The 19570-nt window shown below is 43.4% G+C and overlaps 1 protein-coding gene across 1 annotated transcript in view; it reads left to right on the top strand.

Moving 5' to 3' along the window:
- The window catches only part of LOC142748978 (organic cation/carnitine transporter 2-like), a 62173-nt gene extending 51879 nt beyond the window's left edge, over nucleotides 1-10294 (top strand). The window contains exons 8-10 of the mRNA XM_075856448.1: nucleotides 1914-2096; nucleotides 6557-6692; nucleotides 9618-10294. Of these exons, the coding sequence (XP_075712563.1) occupies nucleotides 1914-2096; nucleotides 6557-6692; nucleotides 9618-9708 (410 nt within the window). The 3' untranslated portion in view covers nucleotides 9709-10294. The remainder of the gene's footprint in view (nucleotides 1-1913; nucleotides 2097-6556; nucleotides 6693-9617) is intronic.
- The last annotated feature ends 9276 nt before the right edge of the window (nucleotides 10295-19570 follow it).

Below are 19570 nucleotides of genomic sequence, written 5' to 3'. Positions count from 1 at the left end.
GTGTGTGTGTGTGCGCGCGTGTGCGTGTGTAAAATATGTAATACACTCAGGCGTACAGAGCAGAGTATGTCATTTACTATAACGTACTGCAATACCACATTGGACTGCAGGAGCTTTAACTACATTTTAATTTAAAGGGCTATCACGATGTACAAATGAATAAAATGACAAATTCACTCTTCTACGTCTGTACCTGCTTACTGTTTAGCTGTCTATTCATAAAGGAGCTACACTTGAAAAACTTATTTTTTTAAATGCATCAATCTGTAACTTCCAAGAATGCCTCTAGTACATGAGCCTCAGTCTCTCCTGCAGCTTGCCATACGTCACCGCAGCCTTGCTTCTCTCCTGCAGCTTGCCATATGTCACGACTGCCTTGCTTCTCTCCTGCAGCTTGCCATACGTCACCGCAGCCCTGCTTCTCTCCTGCAGCTTGCCATATGTCACGACTGCCTTGCTTCTCTCCTGCAGCTTGCCATACGTCACGACTGCCTTGCTTCTCTCCTGCAGCTTGCCATATGTCACGACTGCCTTGCTTCTCTCCTGCAGCTTGCCATATGTCACGACTGCCTTGCTTCTCTCCTGCAGCTTGCCATATGTCACGACTGCCTTGCTTCTCTCCTGCAGCTTGCCATATGTCACGACTGCCTTGCTTCTCTCCTGCAGCTTGCCATATGTCACGACTGCCTTGCTTCTCTCCTGCAGCTTGCCATATGTCACGACTGCCTTGCTTCTCTCCTGCAGCTTGCCATATGTCACGACTGCCTTGCTTCTCTCCTGCAGCTTGCCATACGTCACCGCAGCCCTGCTTCTCTCCTGCAGCTTGCCATATGTCACGACTGCCTTGCTTCTCTCCTGCAGCTTGCCATATGTCACGACTGCCTTGCTTCTCTCCTGCAGCTTGCCATATGTCACGACTGCCTTGCTTCTCTCCTGCAGCTTGCCATATGTCACGACTGCCTTGCTTCTCTCCTGCAGCTTGCCATATGTCACGACTGCCTTGCTTCTCTCCTGCAGCTTGCCATATGACACCGCTGCCCTGCTTCTTTCCTGCAGCTTGCCATATGTCACGACTGCCTTGCTTCTCTCCTGCAGCTTGCCATATGTCACCGCTGCCTTGCTTCTTTCCTGCAGCTTGCCATATGTCACCGCTGCCCTGCTTCTCTCCTGCAGCTTGACATGTCACCGCTGCCCTGCTATATTTTATTATTCAGATATGGCCTCCCACATTGTATTGTGTTAGACTCCCATATGTCAGTTATTTCCATAGAATTTAGTTGTAAAAGTAGAATAAGAATGTTGTGAGTTACGTGTTTCTATTGTCCAAAATCTTCCTTGTTTTCTATATAAAGGAAGCCATAGACCAAAGATTCAGCCACAATTCATACAAAGTTACTTTGCTACAACTGGAAAATGAACTTGAAAAATGTGTAAATACTGTAACTTCTATGCTGAGTGTTTAGCCCAATATTCACACTTTTAACATACACAAATAAATTCTGCATTAAAACATTAAAAAATATATATTCTACCCACATAGCTTTTTTTTTTTTTTCTTAAATAGACACCTTCTGTTCGGCCACCTTTAACCGGAAGTTCTTGGCTCAAATGTTACAGTAATTTTAAGCAGGTTGTATGAAGCATGAAGGTTTTTATGCTTGCAGTATGAAGAGCAGCCAACCACCAGCAAACATTGATGGCCTAGCCTGAATTTAAGTCTCGGAGAACCCCTTTAAATGATTTCTACATCCATCCTCTAATAAGGAGCGGTTTGAGTGTTGAGAATGTCCTTGTATTGTGGTGTGATATATCCCAGTTGTGTTTGTGGAGTCTTAATGTTCTCTATTATGATACATCACTAGTAACAATAGAGAATAGTTATATAGATAATATATACTTGTGTATCTTTCCAGGTCTACATATTTTATCCACTGTTATGGTGATGGTGGGAAAATTTGGAGTTACAGCAGCTTTCTCCATGGCATATGTATATACAGCTGAACTTTACCCTACAGTCATACGAAATATGGGAGTGGGTATTGGATCTATGTCTTCTCGAGTTGGAAGCGTCATCTCTCCATACTTTGTTTACCTTGGTAAGCTTCTTGTTGAAATTCTAAACTTTCATCCACAAGGTTGTAGCTTTATGCGTAATGAGTGAGTACCACATTAAGGCCTTATTTACACGAACGTGTTTCACATCCGTGATACGCGCGTGAAAATCATGCGCGTCGCACGGACCTATGTAAGTCAATGGGGCCATTCAGACATTCCGTGTTTTTCACGCAGCATGTGTCCGTTGCATAAAACTCACAACATGTCCTATGCTTGAGCGTTTTTTGCGCATCACGCACCCATTGATTCGCGCAACAGTAGATCAAGAAATGAAGGGAAAAATAAAACCACCTCCATTTCTTTTTGTAAACCTCAAAACCGCGTGTCATAAGGATGGCATATGCGTGAAAATCACGCAGCCACGCACCAAATACTTATGACACATGGAACTGCAATGCGCAAAAAACGCTGCGTTTTTTTGCGCGGACAAAGCGCACACGTTCGTGTAAATAAGGCCTAAAGGGGTTGTCTCACGATAAACATTTAGGGCATATCCAAAAGATATACCATAAATGATGCTGGTCCCAAGTTAAGTAAACAGCGTAGCTCATTCCAGAGGTGGGACCCGCATCTGTCAAACATTTATAGCATATACTTTACATATGCCACGCATGTTTGTCGTGAGGCAACCCCTTTAATGCCAAAGACAAAAAACGCAGGGAAAACCGTTACGAAAAATGCAGCTAACGCTGTTTGTGTGTCCAGCCTTAGTGTTACTACCTCTCTCTATAAGCCAGTCCTAGGTCCTGATTAATCCTCATCAATACGATATATTCTCTATTTAAACCAGGGGCCAACCATGCTCGCATTATCCTTAGCAACAATATTAGATAAATTGTAACAACGAGATAAAGAATATAGCAAACCATAAGGCTGGGTTCACACACCCTATTTACGGACGTAATTCGGGCGTTTTAACCTCGAATTACGTCCGAAAATACGGCTCCAAAGCGCCGGCAAACATCTGCCCATTCATTTGAATGGGTCTTACGATGTTCTGTGCCGACGGTCATTTTTTTTACGCGCCGCTGTCAAAAGACGCCCGCTTCAAAGAAGTGCCTGTCACTTCTTGAGACGTAATTGGAGCAGTTTTCCATTGACTCTATGGAATAACCGCTCCAATTCCGTCCGTAATGGACGCAGCGAAAAGCGCCTGCACTTGCCATTACGTCTGAAATTCCGGAGCTGTTTTCTCCTGAAAACAGCTCCGTTATTTCAGCCGTAACGGAGGCTGCCGTGTGAACATACCCTCACATCTAAGGCCTCGTTGACATCTGCATTGAAGCATGTGTTTTTGTCTCGGGTAAAATCATGGACACCGTGACGGAATCCATTAAAGTTAATAGGTTCCATCGGCTGCCAGCGGTGTTCGTTGTGCAACAGAACCGGTGCTTCCAATTTTTGCCTTGCTCTGCTCCTCTGTTCGATTCCTGGTGTTTTTTGGCGCTGTTTCCGCTTCAAAAACAGCGCCAAAATTCTAGCTCTAAAAATTGAACCTATGACACCAGTGTGAACAGAGCCAGGCAAAGTTCACATGTTGCGTACTTGTTGCAGATTTTCTGTGGAGTAGAGTACAATGCATGTGAAGAGCGTTTTACAAAACTCCATTCACATGCTGCTGAAAAAACTTCTGCAGTTTGTAAATATGCTTTATGTGTAGCTGAATCTTGGTGCAGATTTGGCCAATGATTTCACAAATTCCAATACAGACGGGGAAATCCGTAGCCAAGTCTGCATGTAACACATCTGGATTTTGCGTCGGGTTGACAGGCTAGTTCCAAGGCCAGATTTTTTTTTTCTGCTGCATGTGAACCTTGTCTTATAGTCATTTTGTTTGTGCTTGTACATCTATTTCCATACAATTCTATATCAGCCCTATAAAGCATTAAAATCCACTTACTATTTGTCCTATTTCAATTATCAGTAGTGTAAAAGTTAAATGAAATTACAATAACAAAGTGCTTATTCTTAGCTTTTTCAGACATTCAAGCCACTTACAATGTATAAAGCTGTACTATTTCTAAAATGTTACAAAATAAGGGGCTGTTCTCATCTGCGTTGGAGGCTCCATTGGGGGGCCAACGTCGCAGATCCGGCAGGGATTACCAGAATCAATAGCGCAGCTTGCTGCGCCATTGTTTCCGGAAAAATCATGGACTACCCGACGGAAAGCCGACAGAACCCATTAAATTCAAGTGGTTCTGTCGGCTGCCAGCAGTATCCATTGTGCAGTGGAGCCATTGCTTCCAGTTCTCCCTTGTTCTGCTCCTCTAACGGAGCAGAACGGAATACCCCAACTCTAATGTGAACAGGCCCTAAGCCAACTGTATGTCTTAACCTACAGTTTCCCACTCTGCTGTCATAAATACCGGGAAAAAAACCTAATTATAAATGCAAATGTGAAATTGCAACACCAAGAAGGAAAGGTTTTGGAACTGTGGAAATAACAGGATCAATAGACATGTTAAAAATAATCGAAACCAAATATTCCAAACATCTTGATATATTCCGTATCGAGTTTAAGCGTCACGTGCAGCAATACACGTACTTATACACTTTGGCATGCTATCAATGAGGTTCTAAATGGATGTAAGGAATGTTATGCCACGCTGAATGCACTTGGGCATGCAAATCATCAAGATTGGATGCTGGCAGTTCCCTTTGCAATTGCCGACCTATGACGTCCCAGATGTGCTCGATGGGAGAGAAGTCCGGAGATGCTGCAGACCATGATGGCACATTTAGGCCACGCAGGCTGCTCACAGTGGCACGAGCAACATGCAGCCTGGCGTTGTCCTATTGAAAAACATCTTTTGGGACACTGGAAAAATGGTCGTACCACTGGTTCTACGACCAAATCAATGTATCGCCGAGCTGTTAGTGTACCTGAAATGAAGACCATATTCCCGGGAGTAGGACAGGGGTGACGTTCACGTGGGCAACGCCATGAAGAGGCCTTCACAAGGGGTCTCCAGACTAATCACCGGCTATCGTTGCGTTTGAGACAAAAGTGTGACTCATCGCTGAAAAGGATAGACCTCCAGTGCCGTCTTGCTGTGCACCATGATAGCCTTTGAGAGCGGTGGTATATGGTCAATCGAACACCTGTAGCTGGATAGGCTTGGAATATGACGTTTAATTTCATTTGGAGTGCAGAATGGATCACTGCGCACCATTCTTCCAAAACAGACGATCCGTCAGTGCAGAGGGTCGTCTCCGCACGCCACTTGCTGTCATTCTCTTGGAGCTAGGTGCTTGAAAATTTGATCATTTGCAGATCTTAGCAACACCTGCTACTTCCTCAACTTGCATAACCTTCCAGCTTGTCCTTCTTGGTGTTGCAGTTTCTATGTTGAGGAGTTTATATATCTATTAAATTACACTTTAAGTCGACATTTATGATCTATGGCCCTACACTGAGGTGGGACGGATTTTGAAACCGACACCTTTTTCATCTCCTACTACATATTAATTGTTGGTGGATAATATGGGGCCTTATTCACACGAGCGTGTTTTATGTCTGTGATTTTCACGCGCGTCGCACGGACCTATGTTAGTGAATGGGGCCGTTCAGACAGTCCGTGATTTTCACGCAGCGTATGTCCGCTGCGTAAGGCTGGGTTCACACAACCTATTTTCAGGCGTAATGGAGGCGTTGTACGCCTTGAATTACGCCTGAAAACACGGCTCCAATACGTCGGCAAACATCTGCCCATTAATTTCAATGGGTTTGCCGATGTACTGTGCGGACGACCTGTAATTTTACGCGGCGCTGTCAAAAGACGGCGCGTAAAATAACAGCCTCGTCAAAGAAGTGCAGGACACTTCTTGGGACGTAATTTGAGCCGTTTTTCATTGACTTCAATGAAGAACAGCTCCAAATTACGTCCGTAATGGACGCCTCGCAAAACGCGAGTACATGCAATTAATTCTGAAATTCAGGAGTGGTTTTCTCCTGAAAATATCTCCGTAATTTCAGCCATAATTGACGTTATCGTGTGCACATACCCTAAAACTCACGACATGTCTGTTTTTCGCGCATCACGCACCCATTGAAGTCAATGGGTGTGTGATAATCGCGCACAGCACACGGAAGCACCGCAACAGTAGATAAAAAAATGAAGGACAAAATAAAAGCACCTCCTTCATTTCTTTTTCTAAACTTCAAAACCGCGTGTCCTAAGCATGCCATATGTGTGAAAATCACGCAGCCAACACTGATGACACACGGCAGTGCAACGCGTGCAAAACGCTGCATTTTTTGCACGTGCAAAAAGCACACGTTCGTGTGAATAAGGCCTAAAAGACAATGAGAAACAGAGTGAGGAAGTGGAAATGGTAATACATCTATATTCATAGTCATAGCAAAACTAATCTGCAAGGTGATTAAGGTAAATAATATAACTATGGAACCTAATATTCTCTTTTCTATCTTGGCCAGGCGCCTATAACAGGCTGCTGCCTTACATCCTCATGGGAACCTTGACAATCATTATGGGAGTTCTTGTGCTGTTCTTCCCAGAAACTTTTGGTAGACCATTGCCTGAAACTATGGACCAGACACAGAACATAAAAGGGTAAAAACTACCGTGTTTTATTGATGTCATAAAAGTATTTATATCTTTAAATTATATGTAACATGTCTTACAGAAGTGGATACAAGAGAGAGTAGTGGAAGCCATTCCTTTAGGATTATACTTCCATTTGGATCCACTGATCCAAAACTGCATGCTTTCCCATGGACAGCGATTTAAGGCTCGCTGCAAAAAAAAAAAAAAAAATCCGGGTCTAGCCCCAGCCGAAGGGCTCATACACCAACTTTTTTCTTCAGTGTCCTCTTAGGTTTTTTTCCCGGATCTGTGTGAAAATTATAGAACATGTCCTATTCAAGTCCGCGTTTGTGGTCCCATCTCACCCATCATAGTGTATGGGTCTGCAAAACAATGGACAGCACACGGAATCCACTAGGATTCGTGCTTTGCAGTTCACAAAACGGAAACTGTCGCGTGCATGATGCCTAACAAAACGGAGCCTTCATAGATGCTCCAATTGAAAGGGCATCGGATAGTTCTATATTATCCCTACAGGACAAATGTATAGTTAAGCCGGGTTCCCACGGGTCTGATACGCTGTGTAAAATTACGCAGCGTATCCAACCTAGAACCCACAGCACATTCCATCTGAAGAACCTCACCACAGGTGAATTATTTTTTTCGGGCAGAATTTCCGCTGTGGGTTTTTCTTTTCTTAAAAAAAAGTTCATACTCCCCCAGCCCCAGCTTTAGTGCTGGCGATGTATCCCTCCGTTGTTGTGCAGTCCGGCCTCCTTGGATGAAGCTGCAGCCCATGTGACCGCTCCAGCAGTCACATGGGATGAAATGTTGTCCCGGGAGGCCTGCCTGGAAGAAGAACAAAAGAAAGCGTCTTTATGGCAACGCCCGGGTTGTAAGTATAAGGGCATGCCCCCACGTGGCGGATTTCCTCCGCAACTGTCCGCATCAATGCCGCACCTAATCCGGGTTGCGGATTACGCTGCGGATCTGCCCAAAATGTGCAGTAAATTGATGCGGACTAGCTGCTGCGGACTGCGGAAAAAGTGCTTCCCTTCTCTCTATCAGTGCAGGATAGAGAGAAGGGACAGCACTTTCCCTAGTGAAAGTAAACGAATTTCATACTTACCGGCCGTTGTCTTGGTGACGCGTCCCTCTTTCGGCATCCAGCCCTACCTCCCTGGATGACGCGGCAGTCCATGTGACCGCTGCAGCCTGTGATTGGCTACAGCCGTCACTTAGACTGAAATGTCATCCTGGGAAGCCGGACTGGAGACAGAAGCAGGGAGTTCTCGGTAAGTATGAACTTCTATTTTTTTACAGGTTGCTGTATATTGGGATCGGTAGTCACTGTCCAGGGTGCAGAAACAGTTACTGCCGATCGCTTAACTCTTTCAGCACCCTGGACAGTGACTATTTACTGACGTCTCCTAGCAACGCTCCCGTAATTCCGGGAGCCCCATTGACTTCCTCAGTCTGGCTGTAGACCTAGAAATACATAGGTCCAGCCAGAATGAAGAAATGTCATGTTAAAAAAGCAAGACGCATCCGCAGCACACATAACATGTGCATGACAGCTGCGGACTTCATTGCGGAATTTAGAATCTCCATTGAAGTCAATGGAGAAATTCCGCCATGAGTCCGCAACCAGTCCGCCACTGCTCCGCAACAGACAGAGCATGCTGTGGACACCAAATTCCGCTCCGCAGCCTATGCTCCGCAGCGGAATTTTACTCAACGTCTAAACGAACACTTCTAAATTAAAGTGGAAGTCAATGGAGAAACGGCTCCGCTGCGGATTAACGCTGCGGAGTGTCCGCAGCGGAATTCAAGTGAAATTCCGCCACGTGTGAACCAAGCCTAAGGCTATGTTCACACTGAGTATTTTGGGGGAGGAATATCTGCCTCAAAATTCCGTTTGGAACTTTGAGGCAGATTTTCCTCTCCCTGCACGCCGATTTTCGCGCCGTTTTTCGCCCACGGCCTTTGAGCACCGCGGGCATAAAACAGCGCGAAATACGCTTTCTCTGCCTCCCATTGAAGTCAATGGGAGGTCAGAGGCGGAAGCGCCCGAAAATAGGGCATGTCGCTTCTTTTTCCCGCGAGGCAGATTTACTGCTCGCGGGAAAAAGACGCCGACGCCTCCCATTGAAATCAATGGGAGGCGTTCTCGGGCCATTTTTGCCGAGTTTTGCGACGCGGTTTCCGCGTCAAAAAACTCGGCAAAATACTCCGTGTGAACATAGCCTTAGTTTGTTTTTTGTTTTTCTTCTGAGTTGCGTTTTTTGCAGTAGAATCGCTGCAATTCCGCTGCAAAAGTCGTAACACTTGCCGATTTGTTGTTTACGGTTTTACATCCCCATTGAATTCAATACGGAAAACCCGCAACAGAAAAGAGATGAAAACGCAGCATAAATGAACATTTTGCGGATTTAAAATCCACACCGCAGGTCAATCTATGAATGTATTCGCTGCTGTTTTTTTCGCAGTGTGAGTTCTAAATCTCATTCACTTTGCTGTTACTGTTAATGCTGCGGGATTTCTGCACACAATTCAGTACAGAAATTCTGCAGCGTTTCCGCTATATGGGATAACACACACAGTTTTTGATGCTGTTTTTATAGCCGTCTTTGGCTCATTTTTTTTTAGCTAGAGCCAGAAGTAAATTCATATGGAACGGAAGGTATAAGAAAAAACTGATGCTACTCCTGTCTTTTGTGTCCACTCCTGTGTTTGGCTCAAAAATCTAAGCCAAAAACTGCATCCAAACTGTGTGTGTGATCCTGTCCTAATGGAAGCTTCCGATGGCAAAATCAGGTTTGCAGGGGGTGTCTGAAGCCGGACCTGCAGCGTTCAGCTGGCGGCTTACGACTAAAATGGGGTTGTCTTATATCCAAAATGTTCTTTGATTATCATCCTCAATAAATGTTTTTTATTTTTGTTTTTATACAGACTGTGCTGCAAAAAGAACTCCCATGAAGACCTTCTCGGAAATTCTGAAGAATTTAAAAATGGCAGCATATTAATGAACACAAAGTTATGATGTTCTGATCTATTCTTGTAACAAACCGGGTATGGGATCGAGTCTTTTGCGGAGTGTATTGTGCCTTTAAGAAAGATTGCCAGTAACAATACATCCCATGAGAACAGATGCCTCCCATATTCCAACACTTATGGACAGTTCAAAGAAGGAAGCTGGAGCTCCCAATGTTTGGTGATACAGAGTACACCGCCGTCACGCTGCTACCATTTTTCCTTATGTATTCTTTCTGAAACAGCAGTGCTGGAAGTTAACATGGCATGTCTCATTCAGTTTTTTATGGTTTTTATATTGTGATTATGTAATTTTTGTTATTAATTTTAGATTATGTTGACATTCAGATCTTTCGGACGTGCGTTTGTCAACCCACAACTTATCTATTTTACAACAGTCACTCTTGACTGTAGAATCCAGAGAGCTGAAGTGCAGTTTCCTTGCTTTCTTGACCCACGTGTACTACAAAGATTATGAAGGGGTTTATACTGTTGTAAAGCCTATATTAGGTAGCGTAAAATGATGACCAATAATCAGTTCTGTTTAATGAACGATTATAAAACCCTTTCTATATAAATAAAACTTGCCATCCGCGCTTGTTGTCTATTCAGTGAGGAGTATCTGAAAGGTCTGATTGTATAATGCCTGCCCGATTCACCTGGAAGCAGACATACCCTTTTAGGTTGGGTTCCCACGTAGCGTAAACGCTGTTGAATTTCCGCAACTAAATTCTGTGCAGAAATTCCGCAGCATTTACAATAGCAGGAAAGTGAATGAGATGTAGAAATTTTCAGCCACGCGTTGCAGTAAATATTGCAGAAAAGTTGTGTGGAAAGTGCTCTACCGTGTTATTTTCAATTCTGCAGCATGTCAATTTATGTTGCGTATTCTGTACGGAGATGCTACGTTTTTGGCTCATAGACGAATGGGGAGCATAAATTCTGCATTAAAATACGCAGGTTGAGTTTTGTACAGTGTTTAAGCAGCGGAAACGCAGTAAAAATTACTGGAAATCCGTAGGTGCACATATAGTTTGCTGTAATCAATGCTTGACACTAAATACGCAGGTAAAACCGCAGCAATATGCTCAGCAAAAATGCAGTATTTGTTGAGTATTTCTGTGTCAGATTTACCAGAGTTTTTTAGTAATCCGCTGCAGATTTTCTGTTGAAGAAAATCTGTAGCATATCCTGTATGTGGGAATATACCCTTAAAGTTCTGTTACATCAGTCCTAACTCTGGGCTGACCTAATAGAGCGGGATCCCAACCATCTCTCTTACTCTGTAAGGGTATGTGCACACACACTAATTACGTCCGTAATTGACGGACGTATTTCGGCCGCAAGTTCCGGACCGAACACAGTGCAGGGAGCCGGGCTCCTAGCATCATACTTATGTACGACGCTAGGAGTCCCTGCCTCGCTGCCGGACAACTCTCCCGTACTGAAAACATGATTACAGTACGGGACAGTTGTCCTGCAGCGAGGCAGGGACTCCTAGCATCGTACATAAGTATGATGCTATGAGCCCGGCTCCCTGCACTGTGTTCGGTCCGGGACTTGCGGCCGAAATACGTCCGTATATTACGGACGTAATTAGTGTGTGTGCACATACCCTAATGGTGCAGCTATATGCGGCAGATTTTGTTGCAGAAATTTCTGCAACTGAAAATCAGGTCCGTTCATCTGAATGAGGTTATTTCTGAAGCAGGTGCATGGATTTCTGCAAGCTCCATTCAGATGTATGAAACTGGTCTTCAGTTGCAGCATTTCTTGCATCAAAAACATTGCACGTGTGACTGCACCCGAAGAGTAAAGTCGCACTTAGCGTAAATACTGTGGATTTTCCGCAATCCGCAGCATAATACAGTAGCAGCAGAGTGAATGTGATCTGTTGCGGAATTTCTGCTCCCCATTGAAGTCCATGGGCCAAACACGCAGCATAAATTGACATGCTGCGGAATTAAAAAACGCACCATAGAACACTTAACAGATGACTTTTGTGCATTTTTTTTTTCCGAAGCGTGGGCATGAGATTTTCTAAATTTCATTTATTTTGCTGCTATTGTAAATGCTACGGAATTTCCGCACAGAATTCCGTTGCGGAAATTACGTTGCATTTACGCTACGTGGGAACGCGACCATAGGCTGTGTTCCCACAGTGCTGATTTTGCATATATTTTTTTTTTTTTCAAGCCAATGGGACCTAAACAGAAGAAATATATATATATATATATATATATATATATATATATATATTAAAAAAAAAAAAAAAAGGCCTTATAGGTCTTCTCCCCTGGATCCAATTCTGTTTTTTTTTGCTTACAAAATGCTGTAAAATCTGCAACAAATCTGCACTGTGGGTACACGGCCTAAGGGTAGGGAAACACTGCAGATTTTCTGCAACAGATTTAATTTGGGAAAATCTGCAGAGTGGATTCGATTTGAACAAATCTCCACACATAGCGGAAAAAATCTGCCGAAACTGTTCATAAATCACGTGGATTTTCCAAATTTCAAAGTGTGAACTCCGCAGCAGAAAGCCTCAGCAAATCTTGGACATATAGCGTCTGCTGCAGATTTTCAATTCTGCAGCATAATCTAAAATACTGTAGACGCTATTTTTTTTCTGCCACAGGAAACCACGTGTAAAACCATGTTCACTAGCATTGTGCTTTATTATGTTGCCGATTTCCACAACAGTTCCAACATGTCTGCACATAGCCTGATTTGGGAATGAACTGATTTGCCACTTTTGAAAGCAAGAATAGCGCAGCATGCAGCACTATTCTTGCTGTCAAAACTACGGAAACCTTGATGGACCAATTAGAAGTCAAGTTTGGATCCGTCGTATAAAGGATCCGTCACAATATCTTGCCTTTTGTTATGAAAGAAAGCCATAAAGCAAATGTAACATAGTTTAACACTACTCTAAGGTTAAGTTCACATGGAGTTTTTTCTGGCTGATTTTGACGCGGTAACCGTCTCGGAATCAGCGTAAAATATATAGTCCCTTCATTGATTTCAATGGGAGGTAGATGCGTGTTTTTTTTTTCCTGGACAATTTTTGACCACTCGCAGAAAAAAAAGTGTCATTCCCTATCTTGGAGCGGTTTGTGCTACTAAACCTCCATTGAAATCAAATCCATTCGTTTGGAGCGGTTTTTTGATGAGATTTTTGGCCAAAAAGCGCCCACAGTTTTTGCATTTGATTAATAAACAAAATGCCCAAAATAGTGTCAAATAGTGATTTATTTTTTTTGTCTGACAAAACCGCTGTGTGAACTAGGCCTAATATGACTCCTACAACTTCATCTGAAAATATTAATATTTATCGTTCATGGAAACAGCAGCCCTAAAAAAAAACAACAAGAAAACCTCATTCTAACTATGCAGCACATATTGTAGATGTAATAAAACTTCAGGATACTGATTTGTTAGAATAACTTTCTTCATAGGTTTTTCGCCATATGCTATATAGATGCTTTTTTGTGCCACAACAAAACTGGTGTCTATCTTTATACATAGAAGCCCGAACATACCTCAAAAATACTTTTGATATTTAGCACTATTATTATTATAATATAACAATTCTGGAGTATCTTTCCTTTATAACTCTGCGTTGTACTGTTCCATGTATTATTCCGACCCACCAGGTGGAACAGGGGTCGGATGACGCCCGGTCTCGATATAGGTGCGGGTCCCAGAGCAAATTTCACTGCCATAACCATGCCCAACTATTACTGTCTAGTGAGGCATAAAAAGTGTCTAAGACACATAGTAAATCTGGTGCAAGGGTTCGCAAGTTTTTTTGAGCAATTTGAGCCAGAATTCTAGAGTATTTACGTTAGTACCTCCACCATTGAGTATCTGGTGCAGTGCAGTCTATAAGGAACTTGCAATAAATCTGTGTCATGGTGTCGTGTTATGAAAAAAGTGAAAGTAAAAGTTCTTTGACTGCTGAGGAGACTTCTGTACACAAGGCTTGCAGTAAACTGTATCTAAGGAACATGGAGGACGTTTTACCATATTTATAGATTGTAATTGCTCTGTGGTTAGATATTATTTTCAGATAGATGATCCAATATAATGCATAATGCAACAGTAAATAGTATAGATACTTCAACTTAATATGCACACTATATGGACAAATGTATTGGGACACCTACACATTACACCTACAAGAGCTTTTATGACAACCCATTCTAAATCCATAGCCATTAATATGGCGTTTGTCCCCTCTTTCCAGCTAAAACAGCTTCCATTCTTCTGGGAAGGCTTTCTACAAGATTTTGGAGTGTGTCTGTAGGAATTTTTGTCCATTCATCCAGAAGAGCGTTTTTGAGGTCAGACACTGATATTGGAAGAGGGGGCCTGACTAGTAATCTCTATTCTAGTCCATCCTGAAGTGTTCGATGGGGTTGAGGTCAGTGCTCTGTGTGGGTCGGTCAAGTTCTCCCACACTAAACTCACCCAAAGACTGGATTCACTCGAGCATGTTCGGTCCGTAAAGGACGGAACGTATTTCGGCCGCAAGTCCTGGACCGAACACACTGCAGGGAGCCGGGCTCCTAGCATCATAGTTCTGTATGCCTCTCCGTGGAACTACTGTCCCGTACTGAAAACATGATTACAGTACAGGATAGTTGTCCCACAGCGAGGCAGGGACTCCTAGCGTCGTACATAACTATGATGCTAGGAGCCCGGCTCCCTGCAGTATGTTCGGTCCGGGACTTGCGGGCGAAATACGTTCCGTCCTTTACGGACCGAACATGCTCGTGTGAATCCAACCAAACATGGACCTTGCTTTGTGCACTGGGGCACAGTCATGGAACAGAAAAGAGCCTTCTCCAAACTGTTCCCACAATAAGTTGGAAGAATACAATTGTCCAAAATGTCTCAGTATGCTGAAGCATTAAGATTTCCCTTCACTGGAACTAAGGGGCCTAGGCCATCCCTTAAAACAACCCCTTAGCATTATACCTCTTCCACCAAAGTTTATAGTTGGCACAATGCAGTCAGACAGGTAACGTTCTCCTGGCATTCACTCATCAGATTGCCAGATAGAGAAGTGTGATTCGCTATTCCACAGAATATGTTTCCAGAGTCCAGTGGCGGCGTGCTTTAGACCACTCCATCTTGGCATTGTGCTTGGTGATGTAAGGCTTGTATCCAGCTGCTCGGCCATTGATACCCATGCCATGAAGATCCAGGTGCAGTTTTTGTGCGAATGTTAATGCCAGAGGAGGTTTGGAATTCTGCAGTTATTGAGTCAGCAGAGCATTGACGACTTTTATGCACTATGCGACTTCGCTCTGTAACTTTACGTGGATTGCCACTTTGTGGATGAGTTGCTTGGGTTCCTAAATGTTTCCACGTTGCAATAATACCACTCACAGTTGATCGTGAAATATCTAGGAGGGAATAAATTTCATGAACTGACTTGAGGCAACAGTGGCATCCTAATACAGTACCACACTGAAATTCAGTGAGTTGTTTAGAATGACCCATTCTTATACAATTGTTTATAAAGGCAGACTGCATGGCTAGGTGCTTGGTTTTATACACCTGTGGTAATGGGACCGAATGAAACACCTGAATTAAACAATTAACCCCTTAAGGACGTAGCTTAGTTTGGGCCTTAAGGCTCAGAGCCTATTTTTCAAATCTGACATATTTCACCTTATGTGGTAATAACTTCGGAATGCTTAAACCTATCCAAACGATTCTGAGACTGTTTTCTCGTGAGACTTTGGGCTTTATGTTAGTGGTAAAATTTGGTCTATATATTCAGTGTTTATTTGTTAAAAATAACTAAATTTAGAGAAAATTTGAAAAAATAACTTTTCTGAATTTAAATACATCTACTTGTATGGCAGATGGTTATACCACACAAAATAGTTACTAATTAACATTCCCCATATGTCTAATTTAGATTGGCATAGTTTTTTGAACATACTTTTATTTTTCTTGGACGTTACAAGGCTTAGAACATAAACAGCCATTTCTGATATTTTTAAGAAGATTTCAAAAGCCCTTTTTTTAGGTACCTGTTCAGTTCTGAAGTGGCTTTGAGGGGCCTATTTATTAGAAACCCCCATAAACACCCCATTTTAAAAACTAGACCCCTCAAAGTATTCAAAACAGCATTTAGAAAGTTTATTAACCCTTTAGACATTTCACAGGAATTAGGGCAAACTGGAGGTGAAATTTGCAAATTTCAATTTTCTTGCAGAAATTCAATTTTATTCCATTTATTTCTGTAACACAGAAGGTTTTACCAGAGAAACACTACTAAATATGTATTGTCCAGATTCTGCAGTTTTTAGAAATCTCCCACATGTGGCTCTAGTGTGCTCGTGGACTAAACTACAAGCCCCAAAAGCAAAGAAGCACCTAGTGCATTTTGTGGCCTCTTTTTTTTCTTAGAATTTATTTTAGGCAGCATGCCAGGTTTGAAGAAGTGTTGTGGTGCCAAAACAGTAGGAATCCCCCAAAAGTGACCCCATTCTGGTAACTGCACCACTCAAGGAATTTATTTATGGTTGTGGTTACCATTTTGACCCCACATTTTTTTCACGGCGTGTATTTGAATTTGGCTGTGAAATTAAAAAAATGACATTTGTGTCATTTTTGACCAAAATTTCTTATTTTCACTGGGAACAAAATGCCCCATTTTGTTGCCCAATTTCTCCTGAGTGCGGCAAAACCCAATTTGTGGTGATAAACTGCCGTTTGGGCCCATGGGATGGTTCAGAAGGGAAGGACCACCATTGGGCCTACTGTAGCTTTTCTGGTGTTAAGTCATGTATGGAGAACCCCTGAGGTACCAGTACAGTTGAAACCCCGGAGAAGTGACCCCATTTTAAAAACCACACCCCTTACGGCATTCATCTAGAGGTGTAGTGAGCATTTTGACCCCACAGTTATTGTGTAAAAGCTAATGCGCCGCAGATGGTGCAGAGGGAGATTTGCAATTTCCTATGCACAATGCCATTTCAGTGTCCGATATCTTGTGCCCAGCATGCGCCACCGGAGATATACACCCCATAAATTGCAATGTGGGTTCTCCTGGGTACGGCAATACCCTACATGTGGCTGTTATCTGCTGCCTGGACACACGGCAGGGCTCAGAAGGGTAGGACCACCATTTAGCCTACTGGAACTTTTCTGGTGCTAAGTCATGTATACAGAACCCCTGAGGTACCAGTACAGTTGAAACCCCTGAGAAGTGACCCCATTTTAAGAACTACACCCCTTAAGGCATTCATGTAGAGGTGTAGTGAGCATTTTAACCCCTTAGTTATTGTGTAAAAGGTAATGTGCAGCAGATGGTGCAGAGTGGGATTTGCAATTTCCCATACATATATGCCATTTCAGTGTCCGATATATTGTGCCCAGCATGTGCCACCGGAGACATACAACCCATAAACTGTAATGTGGGTTCTCCCGGGTACGGCCATACCCTACATGTGGCTGTTATCTGCTGCCTGGGCACACGGCAGGGCTAAGAATGTTAAGATGAGGGGGATAAGCTGTTCGGAGTGCATCAGGGTAAATTAAAGATCATGGGATGTATGGTACATTTTAAAACAATCTTTTATACAGAGCCCTGGTTTTTCGGGACATATGTCACATTGATGTGTTGTGTCCTTTCTTATCCCCCTCTTATAGCAGACTTTGCACCTCTTTTGACTCTTTTCCTTCCCACCAGTTTGGGGAACTTCTCCTGGAAAGTGTTGCCCTGGTACTATGCGTGTGGCCTGGCTTCCAGAAGTACTGGGTGCCGCCCCTTCCTGGTCCCTAAAAATTAGGTTATTGATAACCACCTCTTGAAATTTCAGGAAAGTTCCCCTCTGGCCTGCACATCGACGTAGCACGTATGCATTGTACAATGCCATCTGTATGATGTGCACGGCCAGCTTCTTATACCACACCACACCACATGGCGCTGTAGGGTTTCAGGACTTGATCTAACAAGTCCACCCCTCCCATGTACCTATTATAGTCCAGGATACAATCTGGTTTGGGGGTCTCTGTACTGGTACCTCGTACAGGTACATGGGTACTGGTGTGGCCATGTAGTGTTGTCAATACAAAGACATCTCTCTTGTCCTTGTACTTGACACACAATATGTTGCTGCTAGAATGTGCCCTGCTCTCACCCCTTCTGAGTGTTTGCCCAAGCAGTGTTTTAGGGAGGCCTCTCAGATTTTTTTTCTAGCAGTGCCGCATGCCACAGTACTTCTGCAAGCGAGGCACTTGAAGAGTGGGTCGCTGGTATAAAAATTATCCAAGTAGTGGTGGTAACCCTGGTCCAGCAGTGGGTGCACCAAATCCCACACAGTTTTTGTGTTATTTCCCAGTAAGGGGGGGGGGGAATTCTGGGGGCTGAATACTGGTGTACTTCCCTTCATATATCCTAAATTTGTAGGTATACCCTGATGCACTCTCGCACAGCTTATACATCTTCACACCATACCTTGCCCTCTTACTCGACAGGTACTGGCGTAATTGAAGCCTCCCTTTAAAATGTACCAGGGACTCATCAACAGAAATACACTTCTCGTGGGTGTATGCTTGGGCAAACTGGGCACTGAAATGGTCTAATAGGGGTCTCAGTTTATATAAACGGTCAAAACTGGGGTAATCTCGGGGTGGGCACTGCTCATTATCGGCATAATGTAGGAAGCAAAGTATTGCCTCATAACGCATCCTGGACATGGCCATGCGGTACATCGGGGTGTGGTATAAGATGTCTATGTTCTAGTAGGTCCTAATGAATGGCTTTTTCAGAAGCCCCATGTTCAAGAGCAGTCCCCTGATCTTGACTAACTCTGCTGCGTCTACAGGAGTCCACCAGTGGCATTGGGCATAAAATGATGTGGGGTTCTTTGTTATATACTGTTGGGCATATCAATTTGTCTGGGACACCATAAGCTCTATAAACTCATCAGTGAAAAAGAACTTGAACAAGTCCATCTCACTGAGCCCTGCCGTGTTAAATTTGATCCCTGAGCTGCCCGTGTATTCAGGGATTTGGGGCTCATAATTGACTAGTGTTGGTGTCCAAATGGGGTCACTTCGCTCGGGGGTATCACTTGTTGTCGGGTCAGTTCTCTCAGGGATTTCAACTATGGGGGTGGTCCTGGGGCGTCTCCTAGGGGGTCCGTCCTCTTCATCACTGGATTAGGAGGTCGACAAATAAAACACCACCACCATCACCATCCGACGAGTCTGTGTCGGATGCCAGAAATTAATACGCCTCTTCGGCAGTAAATGTCTGTTGGGACATGTTTGTTGTGCTTAGACAAAATGTATATATAGAAAAAAAAAAATCCTAACTGGGAGCAATAGGCTAGCACAACTAACACAAAAGCATGTTTTTTTTTTCGTTTTTTTTAGAGAACAAGTGGACTTCTGTGACTCTAAAACTAACTAGGGCAAGGGTTCCTAACACTAAACCTAACTAAATTGTATGTAAACTTCCCTAACGCTAAACCTAACTATGGCGACTATTCCCTGACACTAAACCTATCTAGATTATTCAGAGTTTCCCTGACACTAAATCTAACTAGATTATTCCGAACTTCCCTGACGCTAAACCTAACGAGATTTTATGTGAACTTCCCTGACACTAAACCTAACTACGGTGCATGACGTCACAACTCTATGCGCCGCGCACAACATTCAGACCCTGGGTAGAGTCAGGACAGGACCGGCTGAAGAGTAGGGTAAGATTAATATCCCTGTCTTCTGAAGCTGATAGATGTAGATAGAAAATTATGGATTGTACTCCTGACTGGAGGGTTCGGGTTTGGACAACCCACAATATGTATAGAACAAACAACCCAAGCACTCAAGTATAGAGA

Source organism: Rhinoderma darwinii, chromosome 3 (assembly GCF_050947455.1).
Source record: "Rhinoderma darwinii isolate aRhiDar2 chromosome 3, aRhiDar2.hap1, whole genome shotgun sequence".
In the NCBI taxonomy this organism is placed as follows: Eukaryota; Metazoa; Chordata; class Amphibia; order Anura; family Rhinodermatidae; genus Rhinoderma; species Rhinoderma darwinii.
Note: the sequence above shows the minus strand (reverse complement) of the source record. Positions and strands in the feature narration are given on the sequence as shown.